Source organism: Taeniopygia guttata, chromosome 35 (assembly GCF_048771995.1).
Source record: "Taeniopygia guttata chromosome 35, bTaeGut7.mat, whole genome shotgun sequence".
Classification (NCBI taxonomy): domain Eukaryota; kingdom Metazoa; phylum Chordata; class Aves; order Passeriformes; family Estrildidae; genus Taeniopygia; species Taeniopygia guttata.
Window position 1 is genome coordinate 1,528,500 of NC_133060.1, and position 25,507 is coordinate 1,554,006.

Consider the following 25,507-nt stretch of genomic DNA (forward strand, 5'->3'; position numbering starts at 1 on the left):
AAAATGGCGCCGATGTATCACCCTCATGCGGGCCGCCATCTTTCCGTACGGAATACGTCACTTCCGTTTCTGCCGGAAGTGGCTCCTTCTCTTTCCGCCGCCGCCTCCTGAGGGGACGGAGGGCTCAGGGCCGCGGCCTCCGCGAATCTCCGCGAATCCGCCGCCATCCGCGGCGATCCCGCCCGCATCGCCGCCACCATGACGGAGCAGATGACCCTGCGGGGCACCCTGAAGGGCCACAATGGCTGGGTGACCCAGATCGCCACCACGCCGCAGTTCCCGGACATGATCCTGTCGGCGTCGCGCGGTGAGGGCGGCGATGGGGAAATGGCGGAATCCGTGAGGGGGAAATGGGGCTGGGGGCACCCACAGGGGGAAATGGCGGAATTCGTGAGGGGGAAATGGGGCTGGGGGCACCCATGGGGGGGAAATGGGGCTGGGGGCACCCATGGGGGGGGAAATGGGGCTGGGGGCACCCATGGGTGGGGAAATGGGGCTGGGGGCACCCATGGGGGGGGAAATGGCGGAATTCGTGAGGGGAAATGGGTCTGGGGGCACCCATGGGGGAAATGGCGGAATTCGTGAGGGGGAAATGGGTCTGGGGGCACCCATGGGGGGGAAATGGGGCTGGGGGCACCCATGGGGGAAATGGGGGGTGGGAAATGGGGGGAAATGGGGCTGGGGGCACCCATGGGTGGGGAAATGGGGCTGGGGGCACCCATGGGGGAAATGGGGGGGGAAATGGGGCTGGGGGCACCCATGGGGGGGGAAATGGGGCTGGGGGCACCCATGGGGGGGGAAATGGGGCTGGGGGCACCCATGGGGGAAATGGGGGGTGGGAAATGGGGCTGGGGGCACCCATGGGGGGGGAAATGGGGCTGGGGGCACCCATGGGGGAAATGGGGGGTGGGAAATGGGGCTGGGGGCACCCATGAGGGAAATGGGGGGTGGGAAATGGGGCTGGGGGCACCCATGGGGGAAATGGGGGGTGGGAAATGGGGCTGGGGGCACCCATGGGGGAAATGGGGGGTGGGAAATGGGGCTGGGGGCACCCATGGGTGGGGAAATGGGGCTGGGGGCACCCATGGGGGAAATGGGGGGTGGGAAATGGGGGGAAATGGGGCTGGGGGCACCCATGGGGGAAATGGGGGGTGGGAAATGGGGGGAAATGGGGCTGGGGGCACCCATGGGGGGGGAAATGGGTCTGGGGGCACCCATGGGGGAAATGGGGCTGGGGGCACCCACGGGGGTGGGAGATGGGGCTGGGGGCACCCATGGGGGAAATGGGGCTGGGGGCACCCACGGGGGAAATGGGGCTGGGGGCACCCATGGGGGGGGAAATGGGGCTGGGGGCACCCATGGGGGGGAAATGGGGCTGGGGGCACCCATGGGGGAAATGAGTCTGGGGGCACCCATGGGGGAAATGGGGGGTGGAAATGGGGCTGGGGGCACCCATGGGGGAAATGGCGGAATTCGTGAGGGGAAATGGGGCTGGGGGCACCCATGGGGGGGAAATGGGGCTGGGGCACCCATGGGGGAAATGGGGGGTGGGAAATGGGGGGAAATGGGGCTGGGGGCACCCATGGGGGGGGAAATGGGGCTGGGGGCACCCATGGGAGAAATGGGGGTGGGAAATGGGGCTGGGGGCACCCATGGGGGAAATGGGGGGTGGGAAATGGGGCTGGGGGCACCCATGGGGGGGGAAATGGGGCTGGGGGCACCCATGGGGGAAATGGGGCTGGGGGCGGGGGGGGGAAATGGGGGGGGGAAATGGGGCTGGGGGCACCCATGGGGGAAATGGGGGGTGGGAAATGGGGCTGGGGGCACCCATGGGGTGGGAAATGGGGCTGGGCGCACCCATGGGGGGGGAAATGGGGCTGGGGGCACCCATGGGGGAAATGGGGGGGGGAAATGGGGCTGGGGGCACCCATGGGGGGGGAAATGGGGCTGGGGGCACCCATGGGGGAAATGGGGGGGGGAAATGGGGCTGGGGGCACCCATGGGGGAAATGGGGGGTGGGAAATGGGGCTGGGGGCACCCATGGGGGAAATGGGGGGTGGGAAATGGGGCTGGGGGCACCCATGGGGTGGGAAATGGGGCTGGGGGCACCCATGGGGGAAATGGGGGGTGGGAAATGGGGCTGGGGGCACCCATGGGGGGGGAAATGGGGCTGGGGGCACCCATGGGGGAAATGGGGGGTGGGAAATGGGGCTGGGGGCACCCATGGGGGAAATGGGGCTGGGGGCACCCATGGGGGGGGAAATGGGGCTGGGGGCACCCATGGGGGAAATGGGGGGTGGGAAATGGGGCTGGGGGCACCCATGGGGGGGGAAATGGGGCTGGGGGCACCCATGGGGGAAATGGGGGGTGGGAAATGGGGCTGGGGGCACCCATGGGTGGGAAATGGGGCTGGGGGCACCCATGGGGGAAATGGGGGGTGGAAAATGGGGCTGGGGGCACCCATGGGGGAAATGGGGCTGGGGGCACCCATGGGGGAAATGGGGGGTGGAAAATGGGGCTGGGGGCACCCATGGGGGGAATGGGGGGTGGGAAATGGGGCTGGGGGCACCCATGGGGGAAATGGGGCTGGGGCACCCATGGGGTGGGAAATGGGGCTGGGGGCACCCATGGGGGAAATGGGGCTGGGGGCACCCATGGGGGAAATGGGGGGTGGGAAATGGGGCTGGGGGCACCCATGGGGGAAATGGGGCTGGGGGCACCCATGGGGGAAATGGGGCTGGGGGCACCCATGGGGGAAATGGGGGGTGGGAAATGGGGCTGGGGGCACCCATGGGGGGGGAAATGGGGGGTGGGAAATGGGGCTGGGGGCACCCATGGGGGAAATGGGGGGTGGGAAATGGGGCTGGGGGCACCCATGGGGGAAATGGGGGGTGGGAAATGGGGCTGGGGGCACCCATGGGGGAAATGGGGCTGGGGGCACCCATGGGGGAAATGGGGGGTGGGAAATGGGGGGAAATGGGGCTGGGGGCACCCATGGGGGGGGAAATGGGGCTGGGGGCACCCATGGGGGGGGAAATGGGGGGTGGGAGATGGGGCTGGGGGCACCCATGGGGGGGGAAATGGGGCTGGGGGCACCCATGGGAAAATGGGGGGTGGGAGATGGGGGGAAATGGGTCTGGGGGCACCCATGGGGGGAATGGGGGGTGGGAAATGGGGCTGGGGGCACCCATGGGGGAAATGGGGCTGGGGGCACCCATGGGGAAATGGGGGGTGGGAGATGGGTCTGGGGGCACCCATGGGGGAAATGGGGGGTGGGAAATGGGGCTGGGGGCACCCACAGGGGGAAATGGGGGGTGGGAAATGGGGCTGGGGGCACCCATGGGGGGGGAAATGGGGCTGGGGGCACCCATGGGGGGGAAATGGGGGGTGGGAAATGGGGGGAAATGGGGGGTGGGAAATGGGGGGAAATGGGGCTGGGGGCACCCATGGGGGAAATGGGGGGTGGGAAATGGGGCTGGGGGCACCCACAGGGGGAAATGGGGGGTGGGAAATGGGGCTGGGGGCACCCATGGGGGAAATGGGGGGTGGGAGATGGGGGGAAATGGGGCTGGGGGCACCCATGGGGGAAATGGCGGAATCCGTGAGGGGGAAATGGGGCTGGGGGCACCCATGGGGGAAATGGGGGGTGGGAGATTAGGAAAAATGGGGCTGGGGGCACCCATGGGGGAAATGGGGGGTGGGAAATGGGGCTGGGGGCACCCATGGGGGAAATGGGGCTGGGGGCACCCATGGGAGAAATGGGGCTGGGGGCACCCATGGGTGGGGGTACTATAGGGGTGGGGGGGGGGGGTTGGGGTCTCCCCACATTGTTCAAAAACCCCAAAAAATGACCCCAAACCCACCAAAAATTATCCAAATCCTCCAAAAATGACCCAAACCCACCAAAAATGACCCAAACCCACCAAAAATGACCCCAAACCCACCAAAAATTACCTGAAACCCAACAAGAATGACCCAAACTCAACAAGAATGACCCAAACCCACCAAAACTGACCCAAACCCACCAAAACTGACCCAAACCCAACAAAATTGACCCAAACCCACCAAAAATTCCCTGAAACCCACAAAAAATGACCCAAACCCATCAAGAACAACTCCCAACCCAACAAGAACGACCCAAACCCACCAAAAATGATCCAAACCCACCAAAAATGACCCGAACTCAACAAGAATGGCACCAAACCAAACAAAAATGACCCAAACTCAACGAAAACCACCCCAAACCCACCAAAACTGACCCAAACCCATCAAAAATGACCCAAACCCACCAAAATTGACCCAAACCTACCCAGAACGACCCAAAACCCACCAAGAATGACCCCAAACCCACCAAAAATGACCCAAACCCAACAAAAATGATCCAAACCCACCAAAAATGACCCAAACCCACCAAAAACGACCCAAACCCACCAAAATTGACCCAAACCCACCAAAAATGACCCAAACCCACCAAGAACGACCCTGAACCCAACAAAAATGACCCGAACCCACCAAAGATGACCCAAACCCAACAAAATTGACCCAAACTCAGTGAGAACCACCCCAAACCCACCAAGAATGACCCAAACCCACCAAAAATGACCCAAACCCACCAAAAATGATCCAAACCTACCAAGAACAACCCCCAACCCAACAAGAATGACCCAAATCCTCCAAAAATGACCCAAACCCATCAAAAATGACCGGAACCCAACAAAAATGACCCAAACTCAATGAGAACCACCCCAAACCCACCAAGAGCGATCCCAAACCCAGTAAAAATGACCCAAACCCACCAAAACTGACCCAAACCCACCAAAAATGACCCGAACCCGACAAAATTGACCCAAAGCCACCAAGAACGATCCCAAACCCAACAAAATTGACCAAAACCTACCAAGAACAACCCCCAACCCAACAAGTATGACCCAAACCCACCAAAATTGACCCAAACCCACCAAGAATGACCCAAACCCACGAAAAATGACCCAAACCCACCAAAACTGACTCAAACCCAACAAGAATGACCCAAACCTACCAAGAACGACCCAAACCCAACAAAAATGACCCAAACCCATCGAAAATGACCCAAACCCACCAAAAATGACCCAAACCCACCAAAACTGACCCAAACCCACCAAAATTACCTGAAACCCAACAAAAATGACCCAAACCCAACAAGAATGACCCAAACTCAACGAAAACCACCCCAAACCCACCAAAATTGACCCAAACCAAACAAAATTGTCCCAAACTCAATGAGAACTACCCCAAACCTACCAAGAACGACCCAAACCCACCAAAACTGACCCAAACCCACCAAAAATTACCTGAAACCCAACAAGAATGACCTGAACCCACCAAAAATGATCCCAACCCACCATACTGACCCAAAACCAACAAGAATGGTCCCAAACCCACCAAGAACGACCCCAAACCCACCAAAAATGATCGAAACCCACCAAAAATGATCCAAACGCAACAAAAAGGACCCAAACCCCACCAGAAATGACCTGAAACCCAACAAAACTGACCCAAACCCAACAAAAATGACCCAAACTCAATGAGAACCACCCCAAACCCACCAAGAGCGACCCCAAACCCACCAAAGATGACCCAAATCCAACAAAATTGACCCAAACCTACAAAGAACGACCCAAACCCACCAAAAATGACCCGAACCCAACAAGAATGACCCAAACTCAACAAAAACCACCCCGAACCCACCCAAAACTGAGCCAAAGCCACCAAAAATGACCCCAAACCCAACAAAAATCACCCCGAACCCACTAAGAACGACCCCAAACCCAACAAAAATGACCCAAACCCAACAAAATTGACCCAAACCTACCAAAACTGACCCAAACCCACCAAAAATGATCCCAATTACACCAAAAATGACTCAAACCCAACAAAAATGACCTGAAACCCAACAAGAACAACCCGAACCCACCAAGAACGACCCAAACCCAACAAAATTGGCCCAAACCCACCAAAACTGACCCAAACCCAACAAAATTGGCCCAAACCCACAAAGAACTACTCCCAACCCAAGAAGTATGACCCAAACTCAACGAAAACGACCCAAAACGACCCAAAACCGACCCGAACCCACCCAAACCCACCAAAAATGATCCAAACCTACCAAGAACGACCCAAACCCACCAAAAATGACCCAAACCCACCAAAAATTCCCTGAAACCCACCAAAAATGATCGAAACCCACCAAGAACAACCCCCAACCCAACAAAATTGGCCCAAACCCACCAAAATTGACCCAAACCCACCAAAAATGACCCAAACCCACCAAAATTGACCCGAACTTACCAGGAACGACCCCCAACCCAACAAAAATGATCCAAACACACCAAAAATGACCCAAACCCAACAAAAATGACCCAAACTCAACAAAAACCAACCCGAACCCACCAAGAACGACCCCAAACCCACCAAAACTGACCCAAACCATCCAAGAATGACCCAAACACAACAAAAATGACCCAAACCCACCAAGAATGACCCCAAACCCAACAAGTATGACCCAAACTCAACAAAAACCACCCAAAACGACCCAAAACCGACCCGAACCCACCCAAACCCACCAGAAATGACCCAAACCCACCAAAAATGATCCAAACCCACCAAGAACAACTCGGAACCCACCAAAACTGACTCAAACCCAACAACAATGACCCAAACCCACCAAAAATGATCCAAACCCAACAAAACTGACCCCAAACCCACCAAAAATTATCTGAAACCCAACAAGAATGACCCAAACCCACCAAAACTGACCCAAACCCACCAAGAACTATTCCCAACCCAACAAGAATGACCCAAACTCAACAAAAACCACCCAAAACGACCCAAGACCGACCCGAACCCACCCAAACCCACCAAAAATGACCTGAACCCAACAAAAATGACCCAAACCCACCAGAGATGACCCGAACCCAACAAAAATGACCCCAAACCCAACAAGTATGACCGAAACCGACCAAAAATGACCCAAACTCAATGAAAATGACCCAAAACCGACCCAAACCCACCGGAACCACCCCAAACCCAGCGGAACCGGGGTGTCCCCTGAGGTGACACCCCCATGTCCACCCCAGACAAGACCATCATCATGTGGAAGTTGACGCGCGACGAGACCAACTACGGGATCCCGCAGCGGGCGCTGCGCGGCCACTCGCACTTCGTCAGCGACGTGGTCATCTCCTCCGACGGGCAGTTCGCGCTCTCGGGCTCCTGGGACGGCACCCTGCGCCTCTGGGACCTCACCACGTGCGTTTTGGGGTCCCACCTGGAATTTTGGGGGGTTTTGGGGGGTTTTGGGGTCTCATCGGGGCCAAATTGCGTCAGAATTTGGGTAAATTTGGGATTTTTAAGGTGGGATTTGGGGTTTTTGATCTGCTCCTGTCCCCGCGCCTCTGGGACCTCACCACGTGCGTTTGGGGGTCCCACCTCAAATTTTGGGGGGTTTTGGGGCTTTTGGGGCCTCAGCAGGGTCAGATTGGTCAGAATTTGGGTGAATCCCAAATTTTTGGGGTGGTTTGAGCCGTTTGCTATCCATGTCCTCTGGGATCTCACCACGTGGGTTTTGGGGGTCCCACCTGAAATTTTGGGGGGTTTTGGGGTCTCACCAGGGTCAAATTGGGTCAGAATTTGGGTAAATCCCAAATTTTTGGGATGGGATTTGGGGTTTTGGATCTGCTTCTGTCCCTTCTCCTCTGGGACCTCACCACGTGGGTTTTCGGGTCCCACCTGAAATTTTGGGGGGTTTTGGGGGGTTTTGGGGTCTCACCGGGGTCAGACTGGGTCAGAATTTGGATAAATCCCAAATTTTTGGGGTGGGATTGAGGAGGTTTGAGGTGATCACCATCCTTTCTTCTCTGGGATCTCACCACGTGGGTTTTGGAGTCCCACCTGAAATTTTGGGGGGTTTTGGGGGATTTTGGGGTCTCACCATGGTCAGATTGTCCCAAAAGTTGGGTAAATTTAGGATTTTTGAGGTGGGATTTGGGGTTTTGGATCTGCTCCTGTCCCTTCTCCTCTGGGACCTCACCACGTCGGTTTTGGGGTCCCACCTGAAATTTTGGGGGGTTTTGGGGTCTCATCGGGGCCAAATTGGGTCAAAATTTGGGTAAATTTGGGATTTTTGGGGTGGGATTGAGGTGGTTTGAGGTGTTCACCATCCTTTCTCCTCTGGGACCTCACCACGTGGGTTTTGGGGTCCCACCTCAAATTTTGGGGGGTTTTGGGGTCCCAATGGGGCCAAAATGGGTCAGAATTTGGGTAAATTTGGGGTTTTTGGGGTGGGATTGGGGTGGTTTGAGGTGTTCACCATCCTTTCTTCTCTGGGACCTCACCACGTGGGTTTTGGGGTCCCACCTGGAATTTTGGGGGGTTTTGGGGGGTTTTGGGGTCTCACCAGGGTCAGATTGTCCCAAAAGTTGGGTAAATTTGGGATTTTTGGGGTGGTTTGAGACGTTTGTCATCCATGTCCTCTGGGATCTCACCACGTGCGTTTTGGGGTCCCACCTCAAATTTTGGGGGGTTTTGGGGGGTTTTGGGGTCTCACCAGGGTCAGAATTTGGGTAAATCCCGAATTTTTGGGGTAGGAGATGTTTGGAGGGATTTTGGGGTCTCACCAGGGTCAGAATTTGGGTAAATCCCGAATTTTTGGGGTGGTTTGAGCTGGTCTTGTCCCTTCTTCTCTGAGATCTCACCACGTCAGTTTTGGGGTCCCACCTCAAATTTTGGGGGGTTTTGGGGTCTCACCAGGGCCAAATTGGGTCAGAATTTGGGTAAATTTGGGGTTTTTGGGGTGGTTTGAGCCGTTTGTCATCCATGTTCTCTGGGACCTCACCACGTGGGTTTTGGGGTCCCACCTGAAATTTTGGGGGGTTTTGGGGGGTTTTGGGGTCTCAGCAGGGTCAGATTGGGTCAGAATTTAGGTAAATTTGGGATTTTTGGGGTGGTTTGAGCCGTTTGTCATCCATGTCCTCTGGGACCTCACCATGTCGGTTTTGGGGTCCCACCTAAAATTTTGGGGGGTTTTGGGGGGTTTTGGGGTCTCACCAGGGTCAAATTGGGTCAGAATTTGGGTAAATCCTGAATTTTTGGGGTGGGATTGGGGTGGTTTGAGCTGTTTTCCATCCATGTCCTCTGGGACCTCACCACGTGCGTTTTGGGGTCCCACCTGGAATTTTGGGGGGTTTTTGGGGGGTTTTGGGGTCTCACCAGGGTCAGATTGGGTCAAAATTTGGGTAAATTTGGGGTTTTTGGGGTGGTTTGAGCTGGTCTTGTTCCTTCGCCTCTGGGACCTCACCACGTGCGTTTTGGGGTCCCACCTGAAATTTTGGGGGGTTTTGGGGGGTTTTGGGGTCTCACCAAGGTCAGATTGGGTCAGAATTTGGGTAAATTTGGGGTTTTTGGGGTGCTTTCAGGTGTTCACCATCCTTTCTTCTCTGGGACCTCTCCACGTCAGTTTTGGGGTCCCACCTGAAATTTTGGGGGGTTTTGGGGTCTCACCGGGGCCAGATTGGGTCAGAATTTGGGTAAATTTGGGGTTTTTGGGGTGGGATTTGGGGTTTTGGATTTGCTCCTGTTCCTTCTCCTCTGGGACCTCACCACGTGCGTTTTGGGGTCCCACCTAAAATTTTGGGGGGTTTTGGGGGGTTTTGAGGTCTCACCAGGGTCAGATTGGGTCAGAATTTGGGTAAATCCCGAATTTTTGGGGTGGTTTGAGTTGGTTTTGTCTCTTCTCCTCTGGGATCTCACCACGTCGGTTTTGGGGTCCCACCTGGAATTTTGGGGGGTTTTGGGGTCTCACCGGGGCCAAATTGGGTCAGAATTTGGGTAAATCCCCAATTTTTGGGTCGGAATTTGGGGTTTTTGGGGTGCTCCCCCTCTCCCGATGATTAAATCCGACGTTTCCATCCGATCCCGCGGGATCTGACGACGCGTCCTGCAATGATGAGGGGAGAAAATTTGGGGGAGCAGCCCCGGGGTCAGCTCAAATTTTGGGGTGTCCTTCTTCTCAACCCCAATTCTTGCCCGTTTTTCCCCATTTTTGGTGGTTTTTGGGGTTTCCCACTTGGTTTTTTGGGGTTTCCTTTGTGGTTTTTGGGGTTCCCACTTGGTTTTTTGGGGTTTCCTTTGTGGTTTTTGGGGTTCCCCTCCTGGTTTTTGGGGTGTCCAGGAAAAGAAGATCATCATTTATGGAACCAAAAACTCATCACAACCCAAAAATCAACCCCAAAATCTTTATTTCAACCCCAATTCTTGCCCATTTTCCCCCATTTTTGGGTATTTTTGGTGTTTTTTTGGGGTTTCCCACTTGGTTTTTTGGGTTTTCTTTGTGGTTTTTGGGGTTTCCCACTTGGTTTTTTGGGTTTTTTGGTGGTTTTTGGGGTTCCCCTCCTGGTTTTTGGGGTATCCAGGAGAAGAAAATCACCATTTATGGAACCAAAAACTCATCACACCCCAAAAATCTTTATTTCAACCCCAATTCTTGCCCGTTTTTCCCCATTTTTGGGTATTTTTGGTGGTTTTTGGGGTTTCCTTTGTGGTTTTTTGGGGTTTCCCACTTGGTTTTTTGGGTTTCCTTTGTGGTTTTTGGGGTTCCCCTCCTGGTTTTTGGGGTGTCCAGGAAAAGAAGAACATCATTTATGGAACCAAACTCATCACACCCCAAAAATCTTTATTTCAACCCCAATTTTTCCTGTTTTTTCCCATTTTTGGGTATTTTTGGTGGTTTTTGGGGTTTCCCACTTGGGTTTTTGGGTTTCCTTTGTGGTTTTTGGGGTTCCCCTCCTGTTTTTTGGGGTGTCCATGAAAAGAAAATCATCATTTATGGAACCAAAAACTCATCACACCCCAAAAATCTTTATTTCAACCCCAATTCTTGCCCGTTTCTCCCCATTTTTGGGTATTTTTGGTGGTTTTTTGGGGTTTCCCACTTGTTTTTTTGGGTTTCCTTTGTGGTTTTTGGGGTTTCCCACTTGGTTTTTTGGGTATTTTTGGTGGTTTTTGGGTTTCCTCTGTGGTTTTTGGGGTGTCCAGGAAAAGAAAATCACCATTTATGGAACCAAACTCATCACACCCCAAAAATCTCTTTTTCACCTCAAATTTTTACCCATTTTCCCCCATTTTTGGTGGTTTTTGGGGTTTCCCACTTGTTTTTTTGGGTTTCCTTTGTGGTTTTTGGGGTTCCCCTCCTGGTTTTTGGGGTGTCCAGGAAAAGAAGATCATCATTTATGGAACCAAAAACTCATCTCACCCCAAAAATCTTTATTTCAACCCCAATTCTTGCCCGTTTTTCCCCATTTTTTGGTGATTTTTGGTGTTTTTTTGGGTTTCCCACTTGGTTTTTTGGGTTTCCTTTGTGGTTTTTGGGGTTTCCCACTTGGTTTTTTGGGTTTCCTTTGTGGTTTTTGGGGTTTCCCACTTGGTTTTTTGGGTTTTGTTCCATAGTTTTTGGGGTTCCCTTCCTGTTTTTTGGGGTGTCCAGGAAAAGAAGATCATCATTTATGGAACCCAACGCGTCTCACCCCAAAAATCAACCCCAAAATCTTTATTTCAACCCCAATTCTTGCCCGTTTTTCCCCATTTTTGGTGGTTTTTGGTGGTTTTTTGGGGTTTCCCACTTGGTTTTTGGGTTTCCTTTGTGGTTTTTGGGGTTCCCCTCCTGGTTTTTGGGGTGTCCAGGAAGAGAAGATCATCATTTATAGAACCAAAATCATCACACCCCAAAAATCTTCTTTTCAACCCCAATTTTTGCCCGTTTTTGGGTATTTTTGGTGGTTTTTGGGGTTTCCCACTTGGTTTTTTGGGTTTCCTTTGTGGTTTTTGGGGTTCCCCTCCTGTTTTTTGGGGTGTCCATGAAAAGAAGATCATTTATGGAACCAAATGTGTCTCACCCCAAAAATCAACCCTAAAATCCTGTTTTCAACCCCAATTCTTGCCCGTTTTTCCCCATTTTTGGGTATTTTTGGTGGTTTTTGGGGTTTCCCACTTGGTTTTTTGGGTTTCCTTTGTGGTTTTTGGGGTTCCCCTCCTGGTTTTTGGGGTGTCCAGGAAGAGAAGATCATCATTTATGGAACCCAACACGTCTCACCCCAAAAATCAACCCTAAAATCTTTATTTCAACCCCAATTCTTACCCGTTTTTTCCCGTTTTTGGGTATTTTTGGTGGTTTTTTGGGGTTTCCCACTTGGTTTTTTCGGTTTCCTTTGTGGTTTTTGGGGTTTCCCACTTGGTTTTTTGTGTTTCCTTTGTGGTTTTTGGGGTTTCCCACTTGTTTTTTTGGGGTTTTTTTGTGGTTTTTGGGGTTTCCCACTTGGTTTTTTGGGGTTTTTTTGTGGTTTTTGGGGTTTCCTTTGTGTTTTTTGGGTTTCCTTTGTGGTTTTTGGGGTTTCCCACTTGGTTTTTTGGGTTTCCTCTGTGGTTTTTGGGGTTTCCCACTTGGTTTTTTGGGTTTCCTTTGTGGTTTTTGGGGTTTCCCACTTGGTTTTTTGGGGTTTTTTTTGTGGTTTTTGGGGTTCTCCCCCGATTTTTGGGGTTCTGACCTCGATCTTCTCAGGGGGACCACCACGAGGCGCTTTGTGGGTCACACCAAGGACGTTCTGAGCGTGGCCTTCTCCTCGGACAACCGGCAGATCGTGTCGGGCTCGCGGGACAAAACCATCAAGCTGTGGAACACCTTGGGGGTCTGCAAGTACACGGTGCAGGTGGGATTTGGGGGTCATTTTTGGGGTTTTGGGGTCGATTTCGGGGGTTTGGGGTCGATTTCGGGGGATTGGGGTCATTTTTGGTGGGTTTGGATCGATTTTTGGTGGGTTTGGGGTCGTTCTCAGTGGTTTGGGGTCATCTTTGGTGGGTTTAGATCATCTTTGGTGGGTTTGGGATCATTTTTGGTGGGTTTGGGTCAGTTTTGGTGAGTTTGGGGTCGTTCTCGGGGTTTGGGGTCGTTTTTGGTAGGTTGGGGTCATCTTTGGTGGGTTTGGGGTCGTTCTCGGGGGTTTGAGGTCACCTTTGGTGGGTTTGGGTCATTTTTGTGGGTTTGGGGTCATCTTTGGTGGGATTGGGGCCAATCTTGGGGGTTTGGGATCATTTTTGGTGGGTTTGGGGTTGTTGTTGAGGCTTTGGGGTCGTTCTTGGTGGGTTTGGGGTTGTTCTTGGTGGGTTTGGGGTCAGTTTTGGTGGGTTTGGATCATTTTTGGTGGGTTTGGGGTTGTTGTTGAGGCTTTGGGGTCGTTCTTGGTGGGTTTCGGGTTGTTCTTGGTGGGTTTGGGTCAGTTTTGGTGGGTTTTTGGTCATTTTTGGTGGGTTGGGTCATCTTTGGTGGGTTTGGGGTCGTTCTTGGTGGGTGTGGGGCCGATCTTGGAGGTTTGGGGTCATCCTTGGTGGGTTTGGGGTCATTTTTGGTGAGTTTGGATCGATTTTGGAGGATTTGGATCATTTTTGGTGGGTTTGGGGTCATTTTTGGTGGGTTTGGATCATTTTTGGTGGGTTTGGATCATTTTTGGTGGGTTTGGGGTCGTTCTCAGGAGTTTAGGGTCAGTTTTGGTGGGTTTGGGTCATTTTTGGTGGGTTTGGGGTAGTTCTCGGGGTTTGGGGTCATTTTTGGTGGGTTTGGGTCATTTTTGGTGGGTTTGGAGTCATCTTTGGTGGGTTTGGGGTCATCGTTGGTGGGTTTGGGGTCATTCTCAGGGTTTTGGGGTCATTCTTGGTGGGTTTGGGGTCATTCTTGGAGGGTGTGGGGCCAATCTTGGGGGTTTGGAGTAATTTTTGGTGGGTTTGGGGTCATTTTTGGTGGGTTTTGGGTCATCTTTGGTGGGTTTGGATCATTTTTGGTGGGTTTGGGGTCATTTTTGGTGGGTTTGGGGTCATTTTTGGTGGGTTTGGGGTAATTTTTGGTGGGTTGGGGTCGTCTTTGGTGGGTTTGGGTCATTTTTGGTGGGTTTGGATCATCTTTGGTGGGTTTAGGGTCGTTCTCGGGGTTTTGGGGTCATTTTTGGGGGTTTGGGTCATTTTTGGGGGTTTGGGGTGGTTCTTGGTGGATTTGGGGTTCTTCTCGGGGGTTTGGGGTTGTTTTTGGTGGGTTTGGATCATTTTTGGTGGGTTTGGGGTCGTTCCTGGGGGTTTGGGGTCATTTTTGGTGGGTTTGGGGTCATCTTTGGTGGGTTTGGGGTCATCTTTGGTGGGTTTGGGATCATTTTTGGTGGGTTTAGGTCAGTTTTGGTGAGTTTGGGGTCGTTCTCAGGGGTTTGGGGTCATTTTTGGTGGGTTTGGGGCCGTTCTTGAGGATTTGGGGTCATCTTTGGTGGGTTTGAGGTCATTCTCGGGGGTTTGGGTCATCTTTGGTGGGTTTGGGGTTGTTGTTGGGGCTTTGGGGTCATCTTTGGTGGGTTTGGGTCATTTTTGGTGGGTTTGGGATAATTTTTGGTGGGTTTGGGGTCATCTTTGGTGGGTTTGGGTCAATTTTTGTTGGGTTTGGGCTCATTTTTGATGGTTTTGGTCGATTTTTGTTGGGTTTGGGCTAATTTTTGATGATTTTGGTCGTTTTCGTTGGGATTGGGCTCATTTTTGATGGTTTTGGTTGATTTTTGTTGGGTTTTTGGTCATTTTTGATGGTTTTAAGCGATTTTCGTTGGGTTTTTGTTGGGTTTGGGCTCATTTTTGCTGGTTTTGGTCGATTTTTCTTGGGTTTTCGTTGGGTTTGGGCTCATTTTTGATGGTTTGGGTCGATTTTCGTTTGGTTTTTGGTCATTTTTGTTGGGTTTGGGCTCATTTTTGATGCATTTGGTCGATTTTCGTTGGGTTTTTGGTCATTTTCGCTGTGTTTGGGCTCATTTTTGATGGATTTGGTCGATTTTCGTTGGGTTTTTGGTCGTTTTCGTTGGGTTTGTGTCAATTTTTGATGGTTTTTGGTCAATTTTTGTTGGGTTTGGGCTCATTTTTGATGGTTTTGGTCGATTTTTGTTGGGTTTGGGGTAATTTTTGATGGTTTTGGTCAATTTTTGTTGGGTTTGGGATCATTTTTGATGGTTTTGGTCGATTTCGTTGGGTTTGGGATAATTTTTGATGGTTTTTGTCGATTTTCGTTGGATTTTCGTTGGGTTTGGGATCATTTTTGATGGTTTTGGTTGATTTTTGTTGGGTTTGGGCTCATTTTTGATGGTTTTGGTTAATTTTCGTTGGGTTTGGGATCATTTTTGATGGTTTTGGTCGATTTTCGTTGGGGTTTTGGTCATTTTCGTTGGGTTTTTGGTCATTTTTGATGGTTTTGGTCGATTTTCGGTGGGTTTGGGCTCATTTCTGATGGTTTTGGTCGATTTTCGTTGGGTTTTTGTTGGGTTTGGGATCATTTTTGGTGGTTTTGTGTCAATTTTTGATGGTTTTGGTCAATTTTCCTTGGGTTTTTGGTCGTTTTCGTTGGGTTTGTGTCAATTTTTGATGGTTTTGTTTGATTTTTGTTGGGTTTTTGTTGGGTTTGTGCCAATTTTTGCTGGTTTTGGTCAATTTTCGTTGGGTTTTTGTTGGGTTTGGGATAATTTTTGATGGTTTTGGTCGATTTCCGTTGGGTTTTCTTTGGGTTTTGGGCTCATTTTTGATGTTTTCGGTCGATTTTTGTTGGGTTTTCATTGGGTTTGTGTCAATTTTTGATGGTTTTGGTCAATTTTCGCTGTTTTTTTGCTCGTTCTCCCCACCCCACCCCCCGTGGGACCTCCGGGTGGTTTCTCCTGCCGCGTCCCCACCGTGTCCCCACCGTGTCCCCCCAGGACGAGAGTCACTCCGAGTGGGTCTCCTGCGTCCGCTTCTCCCCCAACAGCAGCAACCCCATCATCGTCTCCTGCGGGTGGGACAAGCTGGTCAAGGTCTGTCCCACATCTCCTCCCTGGTGGGATTCCACCTCCAAACCCCAAATTTGTCCTTTCTCACCCCAAATTTCTCCTCTCCAGGTGTGGAACTTGGCCAACTGCAAGCTGAAGACCAACCACATCGGCCACACGGGTTACCTCAACACGGTCACCGTGTCCCCCGACGGGTCCCTCTGCGCCTCCGGTGGCAAGGTGAGGTCCCGGGTCCTCCTCTGGAGATCCGGGATGGTGATGGGACGGTCCTGGGACGTTCCTCAGCTCCTGGAGGGCTTCTCTGGAGGTTCTTGAGACCTTTTGGAGCTCCTGGGACGTTCCTCAGCTCCTGGAGGGCTTTTCTGGAGGTTCTCAGGATCTTCATGGAGGTTCCTGAGACCTTTTGGAGCTTCTGGGACTTTTCCTGGAGGTTCTTGAGAACTTTTGGACCTCCTGGGACGTTCCGGAGCTCCTGGAGGATATTTCAGGAGGTTCTCGAGATCTTCCTGGAGGTTCTCAAGATCTTCCTGGAGGTTCTTGAGATCTTCATGGAGGTTCTTGAGATCTTCCTGGGGGTCCTCGAGATCTTCCTGGAGGTTCTTGAGACCTTTTGGAGCTCATGGGATGTTCCTGAGCTCCTGGAGGGCGTTTCTGGAGGTTCTTGAGATCTTCCTGGAGGTTCCTGAGACCTTTTGGAGCTCACGGGACAGTCCTGAGCTCCTGGAGGATCTTCCTGGAGGTTCTCTGGACCTTCATTGAGGTTCTCGGGATCTTCATGGAGGTTCCTGAGACCTTTTGGAGCTCCTGGGATGTTCCTCAGCTCCTGGAGGGCTTTTCTGGAGGTTCTCGAGAACTTCCTGGAGGTTCTGGAGACCTTTTGGAGCTCCTGGGACGGTCCTGAGCTCCTGCAGGGCTTTTCTGGAGGTTCTCGGGATCTTCATGGAGGTTCTTGAGAACTTCTTGAAAGTTCTTGGGACCTTCTGGGATACCCCAATGAACTTCTTAAGAGATGGGATGGTTCCTGGGGTGGTCCTGGGACGTTCCTGAGCTCCTGGAGGGTTTTTCTGGAAGTTCTTGAGAACTTTCTGGACGTTCTTGAGACCTTTTGGAGCTCCTGGGATGTTCCTCAGCTCCTGGAGGGCTTTTCTGGAGGTTCTTGAGAACTTCCTGGAGGTTCCTGAGATCTTTTGGAGCTCCTGGGACTTTTCCTGGAGGTTCTTGGGATCTTTTGGAGCTCCTGGGACGTTCCTGAGCTCCTGGAGGATATTTCTGGAGGTTCTTGAGAACTTCATGGAGGTTCTTGGGATCTTCCTGAAGGTTCTTGGGATCTTCATGGAGGTTCCTGAGACCTTTTGGAGCTCCTGGAGGGCTTTTCTGGAGGTTCTTGAGACCTTTTGGAGCTCCTGGGACTTTTTCTGGAGGTTCTTGGGATCTTCCTGGAGGTTCTGGAGACCTTTTGGAGCTCCTGGGACGTTCCTCAGCTCCTGGAGGGCTTTTCTGGAGGTTCTCGGGATCTTCATGGAGGTTTCTGAGACCTTTTGGATCTCCTGGAGGGCTTTTCTGGAGGTTCTCGAGAACTTTCTGGAGGTTCCTGAGACCTTTTGGAGCTCCTGGGACGTTCCTCAGCTCCTGGAGGATCTTCCTGGAGGTTCTCAAGATGTTCCTGGAGGTTCTGGAGACCTTTTGGAGCTCCTGGGACTTTTCCTGGAGGTTCTCGGGATCTTCACGGAGGTTCCTGAGATCTTTTGGAGCTCCTGGGACGTTCCTCAGCTCCTGGAGGGCTTTCCTGGAGGTTCTTGAGATCTTCATGGAGGTTCCTGAGATCTTTTGGAGCTCCTGGGACGGTCCTGAGCTCCTGGAGGGCTTTTCTGGAGGTTCTCGGGATCTTCATGGAGGTTTCTGAGACCTTTTGGATCTCCTGGAGGGCTTTTCTGGAGGTTCTCGAGAACTTTCTGGAGGTTCCTGAGACCTTTTGGAGCTCCTGGGACGTTCCTCAGCTCCTGGAGGGCTTTTCTGGAGGTTCTCGGGATCTTCCTGGAGGTTCTGGAGAGCTTTTGGAGCTCCTGGGACGTTCCTCAGCTCCTGGAGGGCTTTTCTGGAGGTTCTTGAGAACTTTCTGGAGGTTCTTGAGACCTTTTGGAGCTCCTGGGACTTTTCCTGGAGGTTCTTGGGGTCTTAATGGAGGTTCCTGAGCTCCTGGAGGATTTTCCTGGAGGTTCTCAAGATCTTCATGGAGGTTCTCGAGAACTTCCTGGAGGTTCCTGAGACCTTTTGGCGCTCACGGGACTTTTCCGGGAGGTTCTCGGGATCTTCATGGAGGTTCTTGAGACCTTTTGGAGCTCCTGGGACGTTCCTCAGCTCCTGGAGGATCTTCCTGGAGGTTCTCGGGATCTTCATGGAGGTTTCTGAGACCTTTTGGAGCTCCTGGAGGGCTTTTCTGGAGGTTCTTGTGAACTTTCTGGAGGTTCCTGAGACCTTTTGGAGCGCCTGGGGATGTTCTGGAGCTCCTGGGGGATCGTCTTGAAGATCTTTGAGATCTTCATGGAGGTTCTTGAGGACTTCCTGGAGGTTCTCGGGACCTTCTGGGAACCTCTTAAGATCTGGAATGGTCCTGGGGTGGTCCTGGGACGTTCCTCAGCTCCTGGAGGGCTTTTCTGGAGGTTCTTGAGAACTTCCTGGAGGTTCCTGAGACCTTTTGGAGCTCCTGGGACGTTCCTCAGCTCCTGGAGGGCTTCTCTGGAGGTTCTTGAGAACTTTCTGGAGGTTCCTGAGACCTTTTGGAGCTCATGGGGCTGTTCTGGAGCTCCTGGGGGATCGTCTTGAAGATCTTTGAGATCTTCCTGGAGGTTCTTGAGATCCTCATGAAGGTCCTTGAGATCTTTCTGGAGGTTCTTGAGATCTTCTTGGAGGTTCTCGAGAACTTCCTGGAGGTTCTTGAGACCTTTTGGAGCTCACGGGGACGTTCTGGAGTTCCTGGAGGATCTTCCTGGAGGTTCTCAAGATCTTCCTGGAGGTCCTTGAGATCTTCCCTGGAGGTTCTCAAGGTCTTCATGGAGGTTCTCGGGATCTTCCTGGAGGTTCTTGAGACCTTTTGGAGCTCACGGGGACGTTCCGGAGCTCCTGGAGGATCTTCCTGGAGGTTCTCAAGATCTTCATGGACGTTCCTGAGATCTTTTGGAGCTCCTGGGACTTTTCCTGGAGGTTCTCGGGATCTTCATGGAGGTTCTTGAGACCTTTTGGAGCTCACGGGGACGTTCTGGAGCTCCTGGAGGATCTTCCTGGAGGTTCTCAAGATGTTCTTGGAGGTCCTCGAGATCTTCCTGGAGGTCCTTGAGAACTTCATGGAGGTTCTTGAGACATTTTGGAGCTCCTGGGACTTTTCCTGGAGGTTCTCGAGATGTTCTTGGAGGTTCTCGAGAACTTCCTGGAGGTTCCTGAGACCTTTTGGAGCTCACGGGGAGGTTCTGGAGCTCCTGGAGGATCTTCCTGGAGGTTCTCAAGATCTTCCTGGAGGTTCTCAAGATGTTCCTGGAGGTTCTTGAGAACTTCCTGGAGGTCCTCGAGATCTTCCTGAAGGTCCTTGAGATCTTCATGGAGGTCCTCGAGATCTTCCTGGAGGTTCTTGAGATCCTCATGAAGGTTCTCGAGATCTTCATGGAGGTTCTTGAGACCTTTTGGAGCTCACAGGGACGTTCTGGAGCTCCTGGAGGATCTTCCTGGAGGTTCTCAAGATCTTCCTGGAGGTCCTTGAGATCTTCCTGGAGGTTCTTGAGACCTTTTGGAGCTCCTGGGACTTTTCCTGGAGGTTCTCGAGATGTTCCTGGAGGTTCTCGAGAACTTCCTGGAGGTCCTTGAGACCTTTTGGGGGTCACGGGGACGTTCTGGAGCTCCTGGAGGATCTTCCTGGAGGTTCTCAAGATCTTCCTGGAGGTTCTCAAGATGTTCCTGGAGGTTCTCGAGAACTTCCCGGACGTTCTGGAGACCTTTTTGAGCTCCTCGAGGCCGTCCTGGTGTCCCTCACCCCCTGATGGACCTGGCGGTGGTTCTGGTGTCCCCAGGACGGTCAGGCCATGCTGTGGGACCTCAACGAGGGCAAACACCTGTACACGTTGGACGGTGGAGACGTCATCAACGCGCTCTGCTTCAGCCCCAACCGCTACTGGCTGTGCGCCGCCACCGGGCCCAGCATCAAAATCTGGGTGAGGAGAAGACAACCCCACCGGGGGGGACAACCCCACGGGTGGGACAACCCCACGGGGGTGGGAGAACTCCATAGGGGTGGTGGGAACGACCCCACGGTGGTGGGAATGACCTCATGGTGGTGGGAACGTCCCCATGGTGGTGGGACAACCCCATGGTGGTGGTGGGATGACCCCATGGGGTGGTGGGATGACCCCACAGTGGTGGTGGGACAACCCCACGGTGGTGGGACAACCCCATGGGAGTGGTGGGATGACCCCATGGGGTGGTGGGACAACCCCATAGGAGTGGTGGGATGACCCCATAGTGGTGGGACAACCACATGGGGGTGGGATGACCCCACGGTGGTGGTGGGATAACCCCATGGGGTGGTGGGATGACCCCATAGGGGTGGTGGGATGACCTCACGGTGGTGGTGGGATGACCCCATGGTGGTGGGATGTCCCCACGGTGGTGGGACAACCCCATAGGAGTGGTGGGATGACCCCATGGTGGTGGGACAACCCCATAGGAGTGGTGGGATGACCCCATGGTGGTGGGACAACCCCATGGAGGTGGTGGGACAACCCCATGGTGGTGGTGGGACAACCCCATAGGGGTGGTGGGACAACCCCATAGGGGTGGTGGGAACGACCTCATGGAGGTGGGACAACCTCATGGTGGTGGTGGGACAACCTCATGGTGGTGGTGGGACAACCCCATGGTGGTGGTGGGAACGACCTCATGGAGGTGGTGGGACAACCCCATAGAAGTGGTGGGACAACCCCATGGTGGTGGTGGGACAACCTCATGGTGGTGGTGGGACAACCCCATGGAGGTGGTGGGATGTCCCCACAGTGGTGGGACAACCCCACGGTGGTGGGACAACCCCATAGGAGTGGTGGGATGACCCCACAGTGGTGGGATGACCCCATAGGGGTGGGACAACCCCATAGGAGTGGTGGGACAACCCCATGGGAGTGGTGGGACAACCCCATAGGAGTGGTGGGATGACCCCACGGTGGTGGGATGACCTCACGGTGGTGGGATTGACCCCACGGTGGTGGGATGACCCCACGGTGGTGGGATGACCCCATGGGGGTGGTGGGAATCGGGGAAGGTCCACCTGAAGCTGTGATGAAACTTTGGGATGTCTCCGAGCGCCCCGTGGGGAGACCCAGAGGCTGTTTCTGAGCTGGGGGGACCTGGGGGGATCCAGATGGGACCTGGGGGGACCTGGTGGGACCGGGTGGGATCCGGGTGGGATCTGAGGAGGATCCAGGTGGGATCTGGACAGGATCAAGGTGGGATCTGGAGAGGTTCCAGGTGGGATTTGAGGTGGGATCTCAGCAGGATCCAGGTGGGATCTGGGTGGGTTTCAGGTGGGATCTGGGCACAATCCAGGTGGGATCTCAGCAGGATCTGGGTTAGACCTTGGTGGGATCCAGGTGGGATTTGAGCAGGATCCAGGTGGGACCTGAGGAAGATCAGGGTGGGATCTGGAGAGGTTACAGGTGGGATTTGAGGTGGGATCTCGGCAGGATCCAGGTGGGATCTGAGCAGGACCTGGGCAGGATCCAGGTGGGATCTGGGTGGGTTTCAGGTGGGATTTGGACAAGATCCAGGTGTCCCGAGGTGTGTGACAGGTGTCCCCAGGTGTCCCCAGGTGTGTGACAGGTGTCCCCAGGTGTGTGACAGGTGTGTCCCAGGTGTCACCCAGCTGTCCCAGGTGTCCCAGGTGTGTGACAGGTGTGTCATGTCCCCCCCCGCAGGACCTGGAGGGGAAGATCATCGTGGACGAGCTGAAGCAGGAGGTGATCAGCACCAGCAGCAAAGCCGAACCCCCCCAGTGCACCTCCCTGGCCTGGTCAGCCGACGGACAGGTGGGACCTCACCTGGGGAGGGGACAGCACCTGGAGGGGGTGGGACCTCACCTGGGGAGGGGACAGCACCTGGAGGGGGTGGGACCTCACCTGGGGAGGGGACAGCACCTGGGGGGACATCACATCACCTGGGGGGGGTGACATCACCTGGGGGGACATCACACACCTGGGGGGGGTGACATCACCTGGGGGGACATCACACACCTGGGGGGGGTGACATCACCTGGGGGGACATCACACACCTGGGGGGGGTGACATCACCTGGGGGGACATCACACACCTGGGGGGGGTGACATCACCTGGGGGGACATCACACACCTGGGGGGATGTGACATCACCTGGGACCTCACCTGGGGAGGGGTGTCACCTGGGGGGGACATCACCTCACCTCACCTGGGGACCTTACCTCACCTGGGACATCACCTGGGGGGGACGTCACCTCACCTGGGGACCTCCTCACACCTGGGGACCTTTCCTCACCTGGGGACCTGACCTGGGGACCTCCCTGAGGACCTGACCTCACCTGGGGACATCACCTCACCCACATTGGGGACTCACCTGGGACATCACCTCACCTGGGGAGGGGACAGCACCTGGGGACATCACATCACCTGGGGGGGGTGGGACATCACCTGGGGAGGACCTCCTCACACCTGGGGACATCACCTGGGGACTTACTCACACCTGGGAGGGACATTACGTCACCTGGGGGGGACATCACCTCACCTGGGGAGGGGTGTGACATCACCTGGGGGGGACATCACCTCACCTGGGGAGGGGTGTGACATCACCTGGGGGGGACATCACCTCACCTGGGGAGGGGTGTGACATCACCTGGGGAGGACATCACCTCACCTGGGGAGGGGTGTGACATCACCTGGGGGGGACATCACCTCACCTGGGGAGGGGTGTGACATCACCTGGGGGGACATCACCTCACCTGGGGGGACCTTCTCACACCTTGGGACATCACCTCACACCTGGGGACATCACCTGGGGACATCAACTCACCTGGGGGGACATCACCTCACCTGGGGAGGGTGGGACCTCACCTGGGGAGGGGACATCACCTGGGGGGGGTGGGACATCACCTGGGAGGGGTAGGACATCACCTGGGGGGGGACATCACCTCACCTGGGGGGGACCTCACCTGGGGAGGGGTGTGACATCACCTGGGGACATCACCTGGGGGGGACATCACCTCACCTGGGACCTTACCTCACCTGGGGACATCACCTGGGGACCTTCTCACACCTGGGGGGGATGTGACATCATCTGGAGGGACATCACCCACCTGGGGACATCACCTTACCTGGGGACCTCCTCACACCTGGGACCTTACCTCACCTTGGGGCATCACCTGGGGACCTCCTCACACCTGGGGACATCACCTTGGGGGGACCTCACCTGGGGGGGGACATTACCTCACCTGGGGAGGACATCACCTGGGACCTCACCCACATTGGGGACTCACCTGGGGACCTTCCCTCACCTGGGGGGAACCTTCCGTCACCTGGGGACATCACTGGGGACCTTCTCGCATCTGGGGGGGCCTCCTCACCTGGGGACATCACCTCACCTAGGGGGGACATCACCTCACACCTGGGGACATCACCTGGGGAGGGACGTCACATGGGGACCTTCTCACACCTCGGGGGGACATCACCTGGGCAGGGATGTCACCTGGGGGGGATGTCACATCACCTGGGGGGGACCTTCTCACACCTGGGGGGGACATCACCTGGGGGGACATCACCTCACCTGGAGGGGGACATCACCTGGGGGGGACATCACCTGGGGAGGGTGGGACCTCACCTGGGGACATCACCTGGGACCTCACCTGGGGAGGGGGGGACAGCACCTGGGGGGGGGGACATCACCTGGGGGGGACATCACCTGAGACCTTCTCACACCTGGGAGGGACATCACCCACCTGGGGACCTTCTCATATCTGGGGGGGCCTCCTCACACCTGGGGACATCACCTGGGTGGGACCTCGTCACACCTGGGGACATCACCTGGGTGGGACCTCGTCACACCTGGGGACATCACCTGGGTGGGACCTCGTCACACCTGGGGACATCACCTGGGACCTGACCTGGGGACCGCCCTGAGGACCTGACCTCACCTGGGGACATCACCTGGGGATGAGGGGATTTGAGTGACCTTTGAGTGACCTTTGACCCTTAGTGACCCACAGTAACCTTTAAGTGACCCTTCAATGACCCCTGAGTGAGTTTTAAGTGTCCTTTGACCTTTGAGTGACCCCTGAGTGACCTTTTAATGACCTTTGAGTGACCCCTGACCCTTAAATTACCTTTGCGTGACCCCTGAGTGACCGTTGAGTGTCCTTTGACCCTTGAGTGACCCCTGAGTGATATCTGAGTGACTTTTGACCCTTGAGTGACCCCTGAGTGACCTTTTAATGACCTTTGAGTGACCCCTGACCCTTAAATTACCTTTGCGTGACCCCTGAGTGACCGTTGAATGGTCTGAGTGACCTTTGACCCTTGAGTGACCCCTAAATGATCCCTATGTGACCTTTGACCCTTGTGTGACCCCTGAGTGACCATTGAATGGTCTGAGTGACCTTTGACCCTTGAGTGACCCCTAAATGATCTCTGAGTGACCTTTGACCCCTGGGTGACCCTTAAATGATCCCTATGTGATCTCTGAGTGACCTTTGACCCTTGAGTGACCCCTGAGTGATCTGAGTGACCTTTGACCCTTGAGTGACCCCTAAATGACCCCTACGTGATCTCTGAGTGACCGTTGACCTTTTGCGTGACCCTTGACCTTTTCCCTGCGTGACCCCGCGGTGACCTTTGACCTTTTGCCCCCCCAGACCCTCTTCGCCGGCTACACCGACAACCTGGTGCGGGTGTGGCAAGTGACCATCGGCACCCGCTGACCCAAAATCCGCCTTTTTCGCCCCAAAATTTGAGGAAAAAAACCGTAAATAAACGGAGCTTTAAAAAATTAAAAAATTAAAATTCTGATGACGTCATCGGGGTGGGATTTTGGGGTCGTTTCTCGCGGAAAATGTAAATAAAAAACCCCAAAATTTAAAAGCGAAAAAAACCCCAAAATTAGGTTAAAAAAAAAATATTAAAAATTTTTTCAGGTTTCGGGGATTTCGGGAATATTCATTAAATATATATAAATATATATATATAAAAATATATATAAATAAATAAACTTTGGGCCCTAAAAATTCGATTTTTTAAAATCAATTTGGGATTTTTTTTTCTTTTTTTTTGGTGATTTTTCCTGTTTTTTAAATATTTTGGACACGCAGCTCGGGGTCGCCCTTAATTAATTAATTAACAAAATTAACAAGGATTAACAAAATTTCCACAAGGAAATTCCACTTTGGCCCCCAAAAATTTAATTTTTTTTTACCAATTTGGGATTTTTTTTCTTTTTTTGGTGATTTTTCCTGTTTTTTGATTATTTTGGACACGCAGCTCCGGGGTCGTCCTTAATTAATTAATTAAAAAAATTAACGAGGATTAATTAACAAAATTTCCACATGGAAATTCCACTTTGGCCCCCAAAAATTCGATTTTTTTTTACCAATTT

General features: G+C 53.6%; 1 protein-coding gene across 2 annotated transcripts; it reads left to right on the forward strand.

Moving 5' to 3' along the window:
• Positions 1–55: 55 nt before the first annotated feature.
• Positions 56–24,918, forward strand: RACK1 (receptor for activated C kinase 1). Of its 2 annotated transcripts, XM_072921094.1 has the most exons (8): positions 56–307; positions 7,116–7,287; positions 12,590–12,737; positions 15,792–15,887; positions 15,972–16,082; positions 19,922–20,062; positions 21,815–21,925; positions 24,771–24,918. In XM_072921094.1, exons 1-8 carry the CDS (start codon positions 199–201, stop codon positions 24,834–24,836), a joined length of 954 nt encoding a protein of 317 aa, XP_072777195.1. In that variant the 5' UTR covers positions 56–198; the 3' UTR covers positions 24,837–24,918. The 2 variants fall into 2 exon arrangements, with proteins under 2 accessions (XP_072777195.1, XP_072777194.1); XM_072921093.1 differs by lacking the exons at positions 21,815–21,925; positions 24,771–24,918 and adding an exon at positions 20,707–21,246 and having other exon boundaries at positions 67–307; positions 19,922–20,122.
• Positions 24,919–25,507: the final 589 nt, after the last annotated feature.

What these genes read in the sequence shown, in the direction of transcription:
- RACK1 (XM_072921093.1), top strand. Translation starts at nt 199, where the DNA reads ATGACGGAGCAGATGACCCTGCGGGGCACCCTGAAGGGCCACAATGGC. An exon ending in CGCCTCTGGGACCTCACCAC is followed by an intron (nt 7,288 to 12,589) that starts GTGCGTTTTGGG and finishes CGATCTTCTCAG; the next exon opens with GGGGACCACCACGAGGCGCT. An exon ending in GGTGGGACAAGCTGGTCAAG is followed by an intron (nt 15,888 to 15,971) that starts GTCTGTCCCACA and finishes TCTCCTCTCCAG; the next exon opens with GTGTGGAACTTGGCCAACTG.